Below are 16,430 nucleotides of genomic sequence, written 5' to 3'. Positions count from 1 at the left end.
GTAGGCCGCTGTTAAACGGTCAGTCGGTGGAAATTAAACCTGACACAGATCGACTTCGGTAACCGGTAAAGAACCAATCCGCTTGATTCGTGATGCCTGAAACTTAAACTGTATTGTTTCGTGTTACAGATAAATCTATATGTTTTTGAATTAACTATTCGTTTTGGACTTTCATTGGAATCTGGGTCACTGGTCAAGATATTGGTAGTTGTAGTTTTATACGCAGTCTTCACGCTGCTGTTAATTACCCATAAACTACATTTCCCATAATTCCAACAAACTAACTCCTCCCCTTCTGCACGTTCAAACACCACGCCCACTATTTCTTAGTCCGCGGGGAAGTCGCAAGATGGCCGACGTCGCTTGAAAGTACGTTCCTCTCCTCAGTATGAAGTTGTGAGTGAGATAGAGAGCGAGGGAGCTTACGGTGGCGTTTTGTTTTTGTTTTATTTTAGTTATTTTACTTTGTTTTATGTTTAACCTGCCATTTCATTCCGAAACGCACATGTCTCAGATTTCTTTCGGCTAGTTGAGTCGTCAGTCACACCGGGCTAACGAGCTAACTTAGCTACCTAGCTGGTGTGTTCGCTGCAAAGCTGCAGGTTTAGGCTTAAATCAGTTGGATAACGTCTTGTCGATTTCAATCACTTTTCTGTTCAGACTTTACACAACACAACGGTTGCAATCAGATACTATTTAACAAACTATCCTAACAAATCGACCGGATTGTTCTAGCCGTAAGTTAGCCGAGGCAGCGCTAGTTTGCTAGCATGTAGGATTATATTTTGGACCTTTTCACCGCCGTCGACATCACTAGAGCCGCCGTTATCTCCCACCGTAACGTTGTAAACTCGGTCATGGTTTCCCACTAAGGCGACATTAACATTAATCAGTGTAATTTGTTTAAAGGCGACGCACTAAACGCTAAGTGAAGAATGGATATACATTGCGCTCGGATATAAACTACAGCCTCGCCCACGACTAGACTTTCACATATTTATACGACTCGGTTTGAGACCGTTTTAAAGTTCTACGCTTCTGAACTCGGTTAATAAACATTTATAACTCTGGAAAGGGCGGTGCTCATCTGCCACATATACTAGGCGCGCGCGCACACAGACTTGAGACGTAAACAGGACCGTAGTACGTAAACATGGGAGTTCAGGGCTTTCAGGAGTATTTGGAGAAGCGATGCCCGGGTGCTTCGGTTCCGGTAGATCTCCTCAAACTGGGCCGTACTGCGAACCGAAATCCTCCACACCACCACCACCACCATCATCCCCATCCTCACCATCATCCTCATCACCCAAACGCACTGCACGCTCCTCTTCCACCGCCGGCGCGCATCCTCGTGGACGCAGATTCGGGCCTGCAGCGCCTCTACGGCGGATACCAGACCGACTGGGTGTGCGGCGGCGAGTGGAACGCCATGCTCGGCTACTTGGCAGCGTTGTCACAGGCCTGCCTTTACCAGGGCGGCCTTGAGCTTGTCGTGGCCTTCAATGGCACTCTGGGCAAAGAGCGCTGGCCCGAGTGGGCGCGCCGAGCACAGGCCCACAGACAGACGGCGCAGCTCATCGTCAACCACGTGGGCAGCAAAGGCACACCGCCCCCGCGCGCCTGGTTCCTGCCGCCCGCGTGCCTCAGCCACTGCGTCCGCCTCGCCATGTTCCGCTTCCGCGTGCGGGTGAGTGCGCCTCATAACCAGCTGTGAAACAACTGTGAGTTACACAATCAGATTTTCCTCCAGATTTAAAGTTTCACACGTTAAAGCGCCTTATTCAGAATCTCATTGGTCAGCAGGTGTTGATTCACCTTCTGTAACAGTAGATTCTGCTGCGAGGCGAATAATAGGCTTAAAGTTACTCAGTAGTCGTTTTAATCTTTATTGTGTCTGTAATAACTTTACTGGGCTTTCCACATAATCTGATCCTAATAATAAACTATCAAATAAAACTTCAATCCTATCAATAGTGATGTTTATTTGTTAAGAGACATTAATTTAACATTTATGGAAGGAGTATCGAGTGTCAACTCTGTAAAGGTCAGTAAGTTTTTTTGCCCCAGGAAAGACTTCATAGTCTGTAATGGGAATGGCTGTTTATCCTTTCTATAATATGGAAGGAATGCATTTGTCTCACTCATTTGTCTTGTAGTGTTAAAAAAACAATTGTATGGTTAAATAAACTAAATCTACTAAACTTTGGTAACTCACAGTGGTATCGGTTTAACACTTATGTGCTGCAATAGGAAAGTGTTACTTTAGGTTTATAATGGCATCGCATTGTGTGATTTCTCCTGTTGCTTACAAATAGTGTACGTATCTTGCCTAAAAGTAAATCTAAAAAGTAAAACCTGCTCACTTTTAAATATACATTTTTTTTAAGCTATTCATTATAATACATTACAATTGCTTTCATGTAACAGCTTGAGTTTGCCTTGGTAACATGATACTAACTGACATTATAGCTTATTCGCTTAGACAGATATTAACACTCTGCCCAAACTTTGCCCAACATCAAACGGCTTTGTTATGCTGATAATCATAGATTTATTTGAATACGGTGTTACTTGGATATTTATTTGAAAAGTGGTCAGTTGTTTGAGTCTTTCTTTACATACATATTGTTTTGGGAAAAGGCTCGATGTTCGATTGTTCTCTAACAATCACGTTATTCTCGATTATTTTGGAGTATAGACAACAGAATCTACAGCTAAGCAAAATAAATCACCTTCAAGCTTAACGTGGTGAAAGAGAACACTGGATCTAGCAGGCTTTTCCTGAATCAGGCAGCTGTGTCAAGTGTCATACTAATGTATTATTTTCAGGGATGGACAAATCACTAGCCTGGTCCCAGAGGACATGCAGATTATATACCTGGGCTGTTTTTATACAATCAGCAGCACACTGTAGGCGGAAACACAATATGACAAAATGGAGCACAGTACAGTGTAGAGCAAGACCTCGTGTATCTCATCCAACTGTACAACCTGGAATCAGCTCACACTTAGAAAATTAAGACAGTAGCTTTTCTTTTTCGATTGCACAATATAGCAAGCAGCTGAAACACCAGCCAAATCCAAATATGATTTTGAATGAAAAAAATAAGCATTTAAAATGGGTTTCATCAGGAAATGGTTTAAGCAGGACTACCATCTCTGTCCCAAGTTTCATGTAAAATTACTTAGGACAAGCTTAAAAACATTGGGCCTTATATTGTTTCGATCTCAGGACTAATATTACAGCAGCTCTGGTCTGACTGTGTCAGTATTTGAACAATGATAACACAGCCCCATGTCATCTAATTGATAACCCACAATCTTGTGTCTGCTTTAAATAAATAAATAAATAAAGCTGAGCATGCTATTTATTAATAAAGTGAGATCTCAAGAGTAAATAAAAATGGTTTATTGATTTTTTTTTTTATTGAGAGAACAGAGATAACTACCTGGTCAGAAATCTACTCCCCCCCCCCACCCCCTCATTTGTAACACTGAGATATAGGCTCCATTGAAGTATAAATGTGGATTACACATTGTTAAAGATTTGTCAGCTGAGATGTCAAGGCTTGAACATCTGAAAAAGAGAACAGCTTTCAGTTAAAGTATAAAAGCATGGTATAGAACATGCTATTTCACATAAACCAAAACCACTTGCAAATGGCTAAAATGTGTAACTTATTAGTCTATGAAACTCACATTTTAATGGTTTAGTAAGACTTAATGTTGTAGGACAACAATTTGTGAGACAAATTAGTTAATGTTATTACTTCACTGTAAAGTCATAAAATTATTGTTGTATGCTTATGAGAAAATGGAAAGTGAAAACTATTGTTTAGATGTTTCAGTGCTTATACTCTTCACACTCTGATGGTGTGAAGAGTTTTACATCATACATTTTTGCATTAGAAGAAATGTGTTAATGTTGACATTTCATGTTAGTCAGATTTACTGTATAAAAAAGGCCAATCAGATTTGAGACCAATTTTTGAGTTGACCACTTTCAGACCAATCAGATTTGAGCATTCAAAAAATAGAGTATAAAAAAAATTAAGCTTGCTGATTTTACTTACTGCTTAATAGAAACATTTGGCATGATCTGTTTTTTTTTATTTTTTTTATTTTAAATTCACACACTTGCATATAGTACAGCACTTGAACTTACTGTTAATTTGGAAAGGAGGATAACATTGCACAAAGAAGGCATGGAAATTCCTGGGCTAATTTCCAATTCTAATTTCCATTTCTTTTTGTAGGTAGTTCAGACCCTAGAGGACCACCACCAGGAGGTGCTATCTCTGTACAGAGACTTTGGATTTCAGGGCCTGATTGCACAGGACTCGGAGTTCGCTCTATGCAATGTCCCGGCCTATTTCAGCTCTCATGCGCTCAAGCTCTCCTGGAACGGCAAAAATCTGACTACTCACCAGTACCTGCTGTCTGAGGCTGCTCGCCAGCTGGGTCTCAAAACCCAGCACCTGCCCATCTTTGCTGCCCTGCTTGGTAAGCAACCCTTTAACACAGTGAGCAACATCACAGTTTGGCCATATGTTAACTTCTGGTACATTTCAGCTTGTTCTGAATTATCTGGTCTAATCTGAAGTATTCTTATTTACTTAGGTAACCACATTCTGCCAGATGAAGACCTGGCTGCCTTTCATTGGAGTCTCTTGGGTCCAGAACACCCTCTTGCCTCCCTCAAGGTGCCATGAATATTTCTCCTGTTAAGACAGTTTTTATTGCTGCTATTTCCATGGTTAACTGGGTAGGAAACCAAGCTTCTGCTTCCTCTATTGTTTCTCTGCTCATTTTAGGTAAGGGCTCACCAGTTAGTTCTCCCTCCCTGTGAGGTTGTGATCAAGGCAGTGTCAGAGTATGTTGCATCTATTCAGGACCTTGGGAATTTGGATGCTGTGGCCAGAGATGTATTCAAACAGTCTCAGGTACATCGTAATTATGTTCCTTGATCGGTCTAGTATGCAATTACTATGTGAAAATAATTATTATTAATGAATTTAAATGCCATAAATGCATTAAGGTATGTTATTGTTCATGCTGGTGCTGAGTTAAAAAATGTGAAGAAACGGTAACATTTATAGAATTAAAGTAAATCTGATTGAAAAACGTTATTTTTTGCACAGTCTCGGACCGAAGATAAAATTGAAAGATTTAAGAAGGCAGTGGAATACTTTTCAGCGGCCAGTAAACCCAGACCTCTTACCATGGGACCTTCTCCTTACCTCTGTAAGTACTGTCCAAATGGATAATGCTGATTCACTTGAAAACTCTCGAGTAACTGTTGATTAATTGCTGTCTCAAATTGACTGCTAACATTCTTACTGTTTATCACTTTTATAATTAGATCTTCTCTTGACTTTATTCACAGTGCCAGGTTTTGGGCCATGTCAGTTTGGTGGTCCTCCAGGCCACATGGGTGCAGTACATTCTGGGAAAGTCCAGGTAGGATTTTGTATAAAATTTGTAACCTTTTTAGTAATTTCTGTTATATGCTGCATCTTTGTGTTCTTGGTTTTATTTCTTCTTACCTTTTTTTTGACAGGTTGGTCCACCCCAGGTATCAGGTGTTAAGGTGCCTTATCCCAGTGGGGCCTATGGCCCAGGCCCAGCCTCTGCCCTTCTTTTCCAGAACCCACCTCCACCACTGCAGGAATGCAACGATTCTCTTGTTGGGAAAATGGGTTTTGGTGATTGGTCCGCTCCTTATGATTCCACTCAAGTTGGGAACCGAATGCCCAATCATCACACAACTGCTCCTTCAGGCCCTTCCCCATCACCATCGTCGTCTTCAGATGGGGAGGAGCAAAATGACACCAGCACTAAGTGAGTTTATTTCTCACTTAGTGCTTCAAAAACATTTCCCATCAGTTTTTACATAACTATAAATATTTTACAAGCTAGAGAATTTCAATAGATTTATTAAGAAACTTGGAATAAAAAAAAGTATGTTTTTTTTTTTTTTTACTAATATGGTTGGTAGCAGCAGCTCTCAGAGTTACTGTGTATTATGTTATGCTTTTGAGCTGTGCAAGAACATAGTTACGGCAGTACCAAACTCATTGCTGAGATTTCTGTGTCCTTTAAATGCCACAAGCTGAAGGTCTATAATTTTTTTTTTATCACAGCTATACAGAAGCCATGCTTGAAAATCAGAAAGATTCAGAGGTGTTTTAACACACAAGTGATGGTCCTCATTGTTTACATTGTAGTGAACCATTACTTTACACTTGTTTGCATGTCATGTTAGATGTGCTACCATAAGTGCTGATCGAGAGACATACAAATTTGTGTGTCTCTTCAAACATGCCCGTTCTTGCTTTTCAGTCATTTGGCTGACAAGTCATCTAGATGGGAAGAGCCCAGTGGTCGTGGGGGTGGCGCCTCTGGGGAGGGTCCCCAAGGCAACGGGAGTGGGCCATCTATTCCGTCACTGCTGTCAATGGCAACAAGGAGTCACATGGACATTACAACCCCACCCCTTCCACAGGTCAGCGCTGAGGTGCTTCGAGTGGCAGAGCACAGACACAGAAGGGGTCTCATGTACCCACAGATATACCACATCCTTACCAAGGTACTGCAGTTTTCCTCTTCTCTGTGATTAATATTATATAAAAATGTATATATGTACAAATGTAAAAAATTCAGTCAGACTGTTATTTCACTCATTATTTCTTTCTGTGGGTGGGGCAAAATAAAAAACTTTCAGCAAAAGAATTAAGTGATTCAAATGTTTTTAAAAGCAGCACTTACATAGGAAGGTGACTGAAGAGTGAGGCAGTTGATCTACTTATGAAGAAATTTTTTTTTAATAGATGTGTTTATTGAATAGTTTCACAGCTGCATGTACTGCTAGCTAAATGATAAAGGGCTTTTGTCATATCATAAAATAAATAAGTTATCGGTTTTGTGAACAGTGAACTTGTAGTTGTGAAGTGCACCATTTTAAACTCCTATAATGGATGTATACATAATATTAATAATACACTCCTCCTTTTGTCTTTTCCCATTCTTATGGTTGTAGTTGGAACAAGTGTTAGAATATGATCAGGAGGATCAAACTAATTATTTGTATAACAGCTAAGTAGTTGAATAGTAACTTAAACTTGCCGGAGCTTGTTAAACGTGTATTTAACCCGTTACATAATTGTTATTGTTTTTGTGTATCAATAAGTCTGCATATTGGGGTTTTACAAGTCTGATACTTTTGAAGTGGTCTCACATCTTCTGTAAAACTTGGAAATGATTAGGATTATTTTCCAATCATCTTAAACATCTGGACAAAGCAAAGATGTTAAGTTACTCAAAATGCTTCGGTTTCTGGCATATTTCTTAAAGAATTAATGGTCTGAGGAAATAAAGGTCATTTTCTGGATTTTATTATCCATCTGGGTCAGTATGCTATTGTTATGCTAGGTGGATCCCAATGAGAACGAATGAATTATTATTTTTAGTATTTTTTTACAAAACAGACCTGAGGCTAGTGAAAGTGGAATTCTGACCAGAGATGTTTTGTAATGCTATCCTTGAAACCTGAACTGTGTTCAAAATCTACTGGGCTTGTAATGTTGCTTTCCAAATAAAGTTAGTAAAATAAACATAAAAAAATGTACATGCTGTTCTTTAAAAATGATTAGGATTGTATATTAATACAGGGGTTGTTCATTCTAATGTTAAAGATATTCACAAATGTGAGACAGTGAATAATGACTGTGATGTGTATAACAGTAACAAGAACAGCTTATCCTTTTGTGAGTATTCAAAACCTGGTTTGTGGAAGACCTTTATGAAAAGAGAGTTCACTATGTGTATACTGCATATCATAGTTCAACAGCAGCAGTAATGTAAACATTTTTGACAATAGCTTTACAAACAGCTTTATAATCGCTCTTTTGTTAAAATCTTTTATCTGATTGCTCACTGTGTATCTCAGGGGGAGATGAAGATGCCAGTGTGTATAGAGGATGAGTGCAACCCTGACCTGCCCCCTTCCTCTTTGCTGTTCCGCTCAGCACGGCAGTATGCCTATGGCGTGCTGTTTAGCCTGGCTGAAACCCAGAGGAGACTGGAAAGGATGGCCATGCGCAAGCGCGCTCCACTAGAGGGTGAGTGTGGGACAGAGAGTGTAATGGGTGAAGCATATAGTCAGTGTAGTAATATTGTCACATTTCATATATATATATATATATAAAATAGTATATAATATAATAGTATATTCACAATTCGCAAGGATCTAGTGACATCCAGACAGTGTCTTAATTCAGGACTTAACTTTATTTTAATGAATCCATAAACACTAAAGCTTTCAGATTAGGTCTTGCAGATAAGGTAGAAATCATAATGTAGCATAGCCTATAAACATAGATGGAATGGCACTTTCTAAAACACATATGTTGGTTTTCTTATCCTCTGCTGATCGCATACCTGCTTTTCATATGAGTGATATGACCTGCACGGATTTTTCCCCTGTCTCCTTTTGCTGTGTTTTACTTATGTCACATAGGTTGCTTTATGTTTCTCTGTGACTCCGCAGTACCCCCAGTGATAGTTAAGGAGTGGTGTGCCAGTAAGGCCAAGTCGGCCTTGACCCCTGAGCTGGTTCCTGCTATGTGTTTCCGCGAGTGGACCTGTCCTAATCTGAGGCGCCTGTGGCTCGGCCGTGCCTCTGAGGACCGCAGTCGACGCACGAGAGCCTTCTTGGCTTGCATGAGATCAGACTGCCCTGCCCTGCTTAACCCGTCCAGCGTGCCATCACACCTGCTGCTCATGTGCTGTGTACTTAGGTAGTGAAACTGGATACACAAATTTACATCATGCATTACAGCCTTAGTATTTTGAGATTTGGGCTGTGCAATGTGATGGGGTACCTGGACAGAATTCTGTGAGCGCTGCATCATATCCAGGCTTTCTCTGTGTCTTTTCATATATTAGAGCTTTAAATACAAAAATAATCTTTTTTCTCAAAAATACCCAGGTCAATCTTTGACACGTTCTGTGTTGCAATTCCTGACATACTATTTTTAGTCATAATGTGCAACTCTAATTGAGCTTGCTTTCAGGAGCATTGGCTCTTGTCAGTAGAATATATTTTAATTAAGTCTTTATAGTGAACTGCTATAGTCATTACAAATGATGGGAAATCTGTGTCCTTGCATTCAGGTATATGATGCAGTGGCCAGGTGGCCGAATTCTCCAACGCCATGAGCTTGATGCCTTTTTGGCTCAAGCGGTGTCTAACCAGCTCTATGAGCCTGATCAATTGCAAGAACTCAAGGTAGGTGTCTAGAAATGCAAACTCTGAATATGGTATTTGCTTGCTTGCTGGGATAAATATGGCAATAATGTAGGTCTTATAACAGTGTCTGACATTTGCAATGGATAGGTGGAGAAAGTGGATAACCGTGGTGTACAGCTGGCCTCTCTCTTTATGAGCGGTGTGGACACTGCCCTGTTTGTAAATGATGTCTGTGGCCAGCCTCTCCCTTGGGATCACTGCTGCCCTTGGGGCTTCTTCGATGGCAAGCTGTTTCAGAGCAAACTTGCAAAGGCTACCAGAGACAGGGCTGCTCTGTTGGACATGTGTGAAGGCCAGGTACAGATCCTATCACCTTTATTCTTTCTTACATCTTCTACTCCTTAATAATTTCTGCTGATTCTTTTGCATTTCGGTGACAGGAAGAGCTGGTTTCCCGAGTCGAGAAGATGAGGCAGGCTATTTTGGAGGGCATCAACCTCTCTCGGCCTCCACCCCCACCCCCACCGTTGCCACCCCCAGCCTTCCTTCCCCCTGCCATGGTACCACCTTTCTATCCCATGCACCCACTGTATCCGCCTCGCCCCTTGGGTTCTATGCCTCCTCCACACCACCAGCACCGACCAAGAGCTTTCCCAGGTCTGAACACAGTCACACATTCTGCTGTTCTGAGTAAAGACTCTGTCTAATCAGAGCCAGGAATTGAAGAGTGAGCTGTTCAGAGAGAGATTGTAAACTCAATGTCTGTCCCCACTCTTAGTAATGTGGGAGTGTATTCAAGCGCAATAATCACTACACGTTTACTCAAAACATGAGTTTGTGCCATTGTTGAATTTTGCCAAAGATATATGTGTTTTAAATGTGTGAAATATAGTGTGAAAGTATGAACATAGGTGGTTATTTGGCATTTCTTAAGTTGTATTCATTGTAAGGCATTTTATTTACGTTAAGCTATGATGAGTGTTCTTAAATCTGTAAAATCTCTTTTTTTCGTTATTATAAATGTAGCTACTAAATGAATAATAGTAAAATTAAGAGATCTAGGTTTTTATAGATGGAGTTTTTGTAATATGGCCATTTGTTTTAAATCTACTTTATCTTCAGTTATAGATTTAGATTTGTGTGTTTTTGTTTTTTTTTTTTGTTTTTTTTTTACAAGCTTATGATTTATATTGTGAAACTTTGACTGTCAACACAGGTATCCAATCTATACCTCCTCAAGGTGGGAAGCTAGAGATTGCTGGCATGGTTGTTGGCCAGTGGGCTGGAAACAAACCGGTGCGTGGCAGAGGAGGGTTTAATGTGCAGGTGGTATCAGTGGGAGGAGGCAAGGGGTAAGTAAATTCAGGAAGGAACACTTCATTTTACTTCTACACGAGTCAAAATGGTATAGTATGAAAATGCAGCGACATGACAGCTAGAAACATTGTTTTATTTCTGATCTAGAAGGGGAAAAGAAGTGATACCAAAAGGAAGGGGAGGAAAGAAAATGAACACAAATCGAACACAGGTAATGCCTATATATTACTTAACATGTTTTTTCATTTGTATGTATAGTAACCTCAGTTCATATTAGATCATTTTTACAAACACACCAAAATCCAAGAGACTCTACGTACAAATTAATTATGTAGAGTGATCTTTAGTCATAGCTACAGAAAGTGTAAAGAGAACAGTGAGAAGGAGGAGTGGGTTTTTTTAAGATAGATTCTGCACTCTCATCTGATGTTCATCGTTTAATTTGCTGCAATTTACATTCTTCTCTAGAATCTTTCCTCCTCACCTCCCTCATCCAGCCCCACAAAGCTGGCAGAGGAGTCCAAACCAGTGGGGCGGCCCACCGAGAGAGCCGGCGTTGTATCCCAGCAACTGAACGGCAGCTCTTCAGGAAGCGCCACTGGCCAAACCGTTGACCTGCCACCACTGGCCCAGCCAATCCAGTGTGCCTTAGCCAGCAAAGACAACCAATCAGGAGATGGGGTGGAGGTAGAGGCCCCATGTTGCCTTGACGACTGCTCGTCAGATGGTGCACTACAAAAAGAGGAGTAATTACATCCCATAGTCTAACAAGAATGATTGAGTTGCGAGGGAATGTTCCAAGTTCGACTGCCTTTTTTCTTGTAAAACATAAATAGGCACAGTAGCCACTTCGTGTTGTCATAAAAATAATTTATAATGTTACAGATGCTGAAAACTAGAGATGGACAGTGTGAAAAGGGGTGTGGTCTATGTCACCTTAACAGTAGGTTCTGATTTGGAACTAAGCAGAGTTAAAAATCACAACCTGTTTGATTGCACATTGCACTGAATCTCTTTGATTCTGGACCTCAGCCTTTCCACTGCCCCATCAGGGTTGTAGCATTGTGACAAGCTCTCAGTCTTTTCACCTTTCTAACTTTTCATTTTATTTTTTTTTAAATTTCTTTTTTTAAAACAATTTGGATTGTTGGTTATATTTGTACTATTGCCTAAATATGGCGACAGTCAGCCCCCTTTTCCCCCCCAAAGTATGTCCTTACTAAATCTATACTTATAGCCCATGCATTTTAAGAGCAGCATACTTCGCTTAATAGAACCCAAAGGATTTATTGTTTTTGAATTAACTCCAGTAAAGACATTGTCAGTTGAACCGTGAGCCATCATGCAGATTTAGTGCACCATGGCTTTCCCCCTTCCATCTATATAAAAACATTTAATTGCTGGCATGAGCTTTGTATTTACTATTTGTTATGTAGCAAATAACTATTGCGTTGACATTTTGACATTTGTTTTATGCACCCGAAAAGCATCAGTGTAGATATAAGTCCCTTTCTCATATTTTTCTCCACATATTAAGTGATTTTGTCAGCAAACGTTGTAGTTTTTGGTAATTGGATTGCAGTAGTCATCAAGACCTGCACGTTTCTTTCTTTCTTTCTTTTTTTTTTAAATGATATTCTTATTTAATTCATAGTACTTAAGCCCTGTTACTAGAAGTATTGCTGTAATTTGCAGGCAAGGCAAATATTGAATTAGGACCCTGTTTAGAGTTAATAAATTGTCCCTTATTGAGCAGTGCATACAGTGAGACACTCCAGTGCTGTCGTAGGTTAGTGTCAAAGGGTTTGTCCTGACAAATAGTGAGATGGCTACCAATGAATTTAAAGCTGCTTGATTGTGAGAATAGCATCAGTTCTTATTCATTATTAGGCAATAGCTCCAAATGTTTGAATCCCTTTAAGGGAAATTATAGTCATATTTTGTGTTTTTATAACATTACAGTTTGAAATTAAGTTGTTTTGCAGCATACGATAAGGGTCCAAAAAAAAAAAATCCTGATTTTGTTGCAGAAAAATGGCTTGTGTCACAATGATGAAATTACTTGCAGTAGATTATTAATTTCAGTCATTCAGATTTTGCTAATCAAACTGTTGAGAGGTATGATGTAAAAATATATATATATATTCAGCAATACTGAATTTTTTTTATATATATATATTTTTAAATGTTTCCCATGTAATCTATCTAGTCATTAGACATACATACCAATTGACAGAGCTATTAAATAGGGTTATAAACTTATTAGTTTTGTTTTAAAGCACCTTAAGCCCCAAGATATAGCTATTGATATGCAAGTCCCAGCACTAAACCGTAATGGAAATGCCCCCTGAAAATGATTGTAACCCAACATAAAGCACTTATGTTATTTATGTATAATTAGTACAACTGCTTTTATTAGTCTATATAGACCAAGATACTGGGTTAAGAAGTGAAACTCCTAAATTTGCGAGACAGTTGGGTGAAAAACCCACACCCTCTAGCCGTTTCCTTACATTAATATTGGATGTTCTGTTTCTGTGATGTTAAACCTGTATGTGTTGTTTCTATGATTGCCCATGGGCCTCGTGCACATTTTTAAGAGAGCATTTTATTGAGGGGGAAAATGGGTTGCGCGTAATCCAAACGAACATAAAAAATCTTGCAACATGGAAACACATTGTCACCTTCAGGCAAAGGTTCTCAAAATTTTGAGAATTTTTTTGTATTATTAATTATGGAGATGTTGGGAGTGAGCTTCAATTTGTATCAAAGAACAAATACACTAGAGAGAGGCTCTTTTGACATAATTTTAATTAGAAATCTCTAATACAGAATTTCAATAGTGTCTGTGCAGGCATGTTAATAAGATGCACCTTATTTTGTTACAAGATGGATAGATGATAGTTTATCATGTGCCACAAATAGTTTATCAAAAGTTCTAAATGACGCAGAATGACAGACATATTTAAGTTTGTGTGTTCTAAAGGTTTTGCGGAATCCCCTCCATTAGTTTAACTTGTTTCAGTTTATATATGTATACCGCACAGATATACACACATAGTCCGCAGTAATCTTTTATGCACGCTGTGTCCATGTTAATTGCGGTAAGGACATGATATGACCGTATTGGACATATATGAACTATGACGGTTCGGTAGTAATCGAGACCATAGCACCGCAAATAGTGTACGTAAACCCATAAGATACCGTACTAGACAAGCACAGCCGATTATTCTGAACATCAGACTTTGGTTGTTGCATATGATGAAATTTCAGCAGTGCTCATAATGGAAGGATCTTCCATCAAGAATTATGCACACCAAACACCTAGACATGCGGTAGGAATATGCTTGCTTATATCTGTAAACGAGCAATTGCTTCAGACTTACTGTAAATCATTGAGTTTCAGTTTCTATTTAAGTTAGATACAAAATTTCTGTAAGTTCAATAAGCAGGCACAGATTATAACTGGTTATAGAACACCAGTTATTCTATAGACTTACATTTAGCTTAATCTTAGTCTCAGAGATATTAACACCCATAATTCAGACACACCCAGAAATGGTCGTAAACATGTACACACACATACACACACACACACACACCACATACACACACATGTGCATATGTAGATGTTTTCTTTTAGAGAGACACCAGTTAGTACAAGAGAAAATGTAACATTATTTAGGATTTCTTTTTGTATTTGATATAGTTGATTACTTGTAATGCTTAATTAGTGATTTCAGATGTGTGGTTCCCAAGTTACCCTCTGCAGAGCTTCTTATCTGGCTTTTATGTATTCTTTTTTTTTTTAAACTGTTCTAACCTCGATCTTATTTTCCATTTTAATCAGACATTTGTTGAGAGTTCACTATTACCCAACATAGATGCAGATGTATAATAATTTACAGTGTTAAGTATTTTAAGGGATCTATGTTCTGATTTTTGAGGTTCACCCAAACCTTATCATATGCCTTTTCCCCTTTATCCTAATCAGTCCTATTCAATCGGTGGTAATATAGAACCTGCACAGATTTATTCGTATGGCGATAGTTACTGTACTGCACTATTTGTTGCTGATTTACGAATTCCCTGTCTTGGTGTTGAATATAGCGTTACTAATACACACACACACGCAGTTTAAATGCTTGCTTTTTTGTAGTTTTACAAGAATAACCAGATTTCTACCCTACCTTAAAATCAAAAAAACAAACAAAAAATGGCCGTCACCTTGTTTTTCTCTCGTTTCCTCCAGTTTAGATTCTCGTCTTTTCACTTTATCATGTCTTGGTTGTGGACTTTCTTGCTCCTGATGCAGTGTTGTCTCCTTACCCCATCATACTAACAGTAACAATAATATTAACGACAATAATAATTACGCTTATAATCAGTCTGTATGTAATCGTAGGCAGAAGTTGGGAACGGATAATTTTCAGCTTTGAATACAAAAAAAAAAGAAGAAAAACTAACCTTAAACCTTGGTTTGAAATTGAGAAAATTGTGTTGTTTTTTTCCCTTGCTAGTTTAAAAAAAAAAAAAAGAAAAAAAAAAGACATTACTCCTTTGACCATTGCTACAAGTAGTATTAAATGCACTTAGCTCAGATAGATATTTGAAACTGTAATGATTATAGGTATCTTTACCATATAGCTATTGTTTCCGACCACTTCACCATTAGGGTAAAATTGTAGCCATCAGACTAAACCTGAACTCTGTCAAACACTTTAAGAAGCTTCAGTTAATCAGTGAAGATCGTTCAAAAGCTGATCGGTTCAACATTAACCATTGCGTCCTTGCACAAAACAGAGTTCTCTCTGCTACTAAAAACCAAAGTGCATACTAGCTTACTATTTGCAGACCCAAATTAGTTTGTTTGGAAATCAAGAGTTCTACTGGTGCGTAATTGAGATCATAACAGATATTATGGGTCCACTGACAAATACTGAATGAAGGAAACAACGTATTTACATCTTTTTTGGTGAAATGTGGCTGAGGTGTGTGTTGTCCGGTTTCTTTGCTAACAGTTTTTTTTTTCTTTCCCCTGTAATGAAGCGTAACCTCAGATGCAAGTCTTGATGCGTTTAAATCCTAGCACCTTCCCCAGTTACAGTTTGGGAAATGTAGCTTCATCAGTAGTCATGGCTAGGGTAAATGTAAGCGCATAACTGTTAACAGGTTCAGACACAAGTTATTGAGAAGAGTCCTTGCCTGTGCATTCCTGTAGACTATTGTCTAGATGGTAGATTTGATTTTTTTGGCTTTAGAATCTGTTCCCTTTCTACCCTAGCTTTTGAAGCCCTTCACGCACAGGACCGCCTATGTGCTTTTGACCGGTGTTGTAAGGTTTTGAGCCCGTTAGCGATAACAGCAATGTGTTGTGTACATTGGCTCCCTGTCATCCCCACCCCTCACCCCCATCTTGCTGGATGAATGCCCTTTGTTTTATCCTTTTGTTTTTAGAGCATGTTGCCCCTGCAATGTTGTCAACATTTTAAAGTCACGACCCAGTCTCATTTGTAGGCAACTCGTTCTGTCATCCGATCCGTTGACCAGGATAAACATGTGGATGCATGCATCAAGGTCTCCAAACGAACTTGTGTAGTGAAGGGTGAAACTTCATTATTATTATTGCTGTTATGGTTATGATCGTTATTAACAGTTTCTCATTTTTAGTCGAAAAGAAAGCACCAGGTTGTTTGGGAAAGAAACCTTTTTTATTTGTCTTGCCGTCGTGGTCCGAATTCATGATGCATTGAGAAGAAAGCCAAAAGGCTGAGAGAAAGAGTTTGAAGTTTGGCAGTCATGTTTGTATGGTGGGAAAATGACTTACAGTGCTGAAATAAAATTTATTCTTTTAGTAAAA

At 39.1% G+C, this 16,430-nt stretch overlaps 2 protein-coding genes across 2 annotated transcripts in view; one reads left to right on the top strand and one right to left on the bottom strand.

Moving 5' to 3' along the window:
- The window catches only part of LOC113641733 (isocitrate dehydrogenase [NAD] subunit gamma, mitochondrial-like), a 16,010-nt gene extending 14,589 nt beyond the window's left edge, over window positions 1–1,421 (bottom strand). The window contains exon 1 of the mRNA XM_047807380.1: window positions 1,292–1,421. Within this exon, the coding sequence (XP_047663336.1) occupies window positions 1,292–1,303 (12 nt within the window). The 5' untranslated portion in view covers window positions 1,304–1,421. The remainder of the gene's footprint in view (window positions 1–1,291) is intronic.
- On the top strand, window positions 328–16,430 carry fam120c (family with sequence similarity 120C). The gene is made up of 16 exons (XM_027144670.2): window positions 328–1,687; window positions 4,257–4,503; window positions 4,621–4,703; window positions 4,815–4,943; window positions 5,142–5,244; window positions 5,387–5,460; window positions 5,561–5,841; window positions 6,343–6,589; window positions 7,949–8,120; window positions 8,549–8,798; window positions 9,175–9,289; window positions 9,398–9,607; window positions 9,691–9,907; window positions 10,467–10,602; window positions 10,715–10,778; window positions 11,036–16,430. Exons 1-16 carry the CDS (start codon window positions 1,154–1,156, stop codon window positions 11,315–11,317), a joined length of 3,144 nt encoding a protein of 1,047 aa, XP_027000471.2. The 5' UTR covers window positions 328–1,153; the 3' UTR covers window positions 11,318–16,430.

The sequence above is a fragment of the Tachysurus fulvidraco genome, chromosome 23 (genome assembly GCF_022655615.1).
Source record: "Tachysurus fulvidraco isolate hzauxx_2018 chromosome 23, HZAU_PFXX_2.0, whole genome shotgun sequence".
NCBI classification, from domain to species: domain Eukaryota; kingdom Metazoa; phylum Chordata; class Actinopteri; order Siluriformes; family Bagridae; genus Tachysurus; species Tachysurus fulvidraco.
Note: the sequence above shows the minus strand (reverse complement) of the source record. Positions and strands in the feature narration are given on the sequence as shown.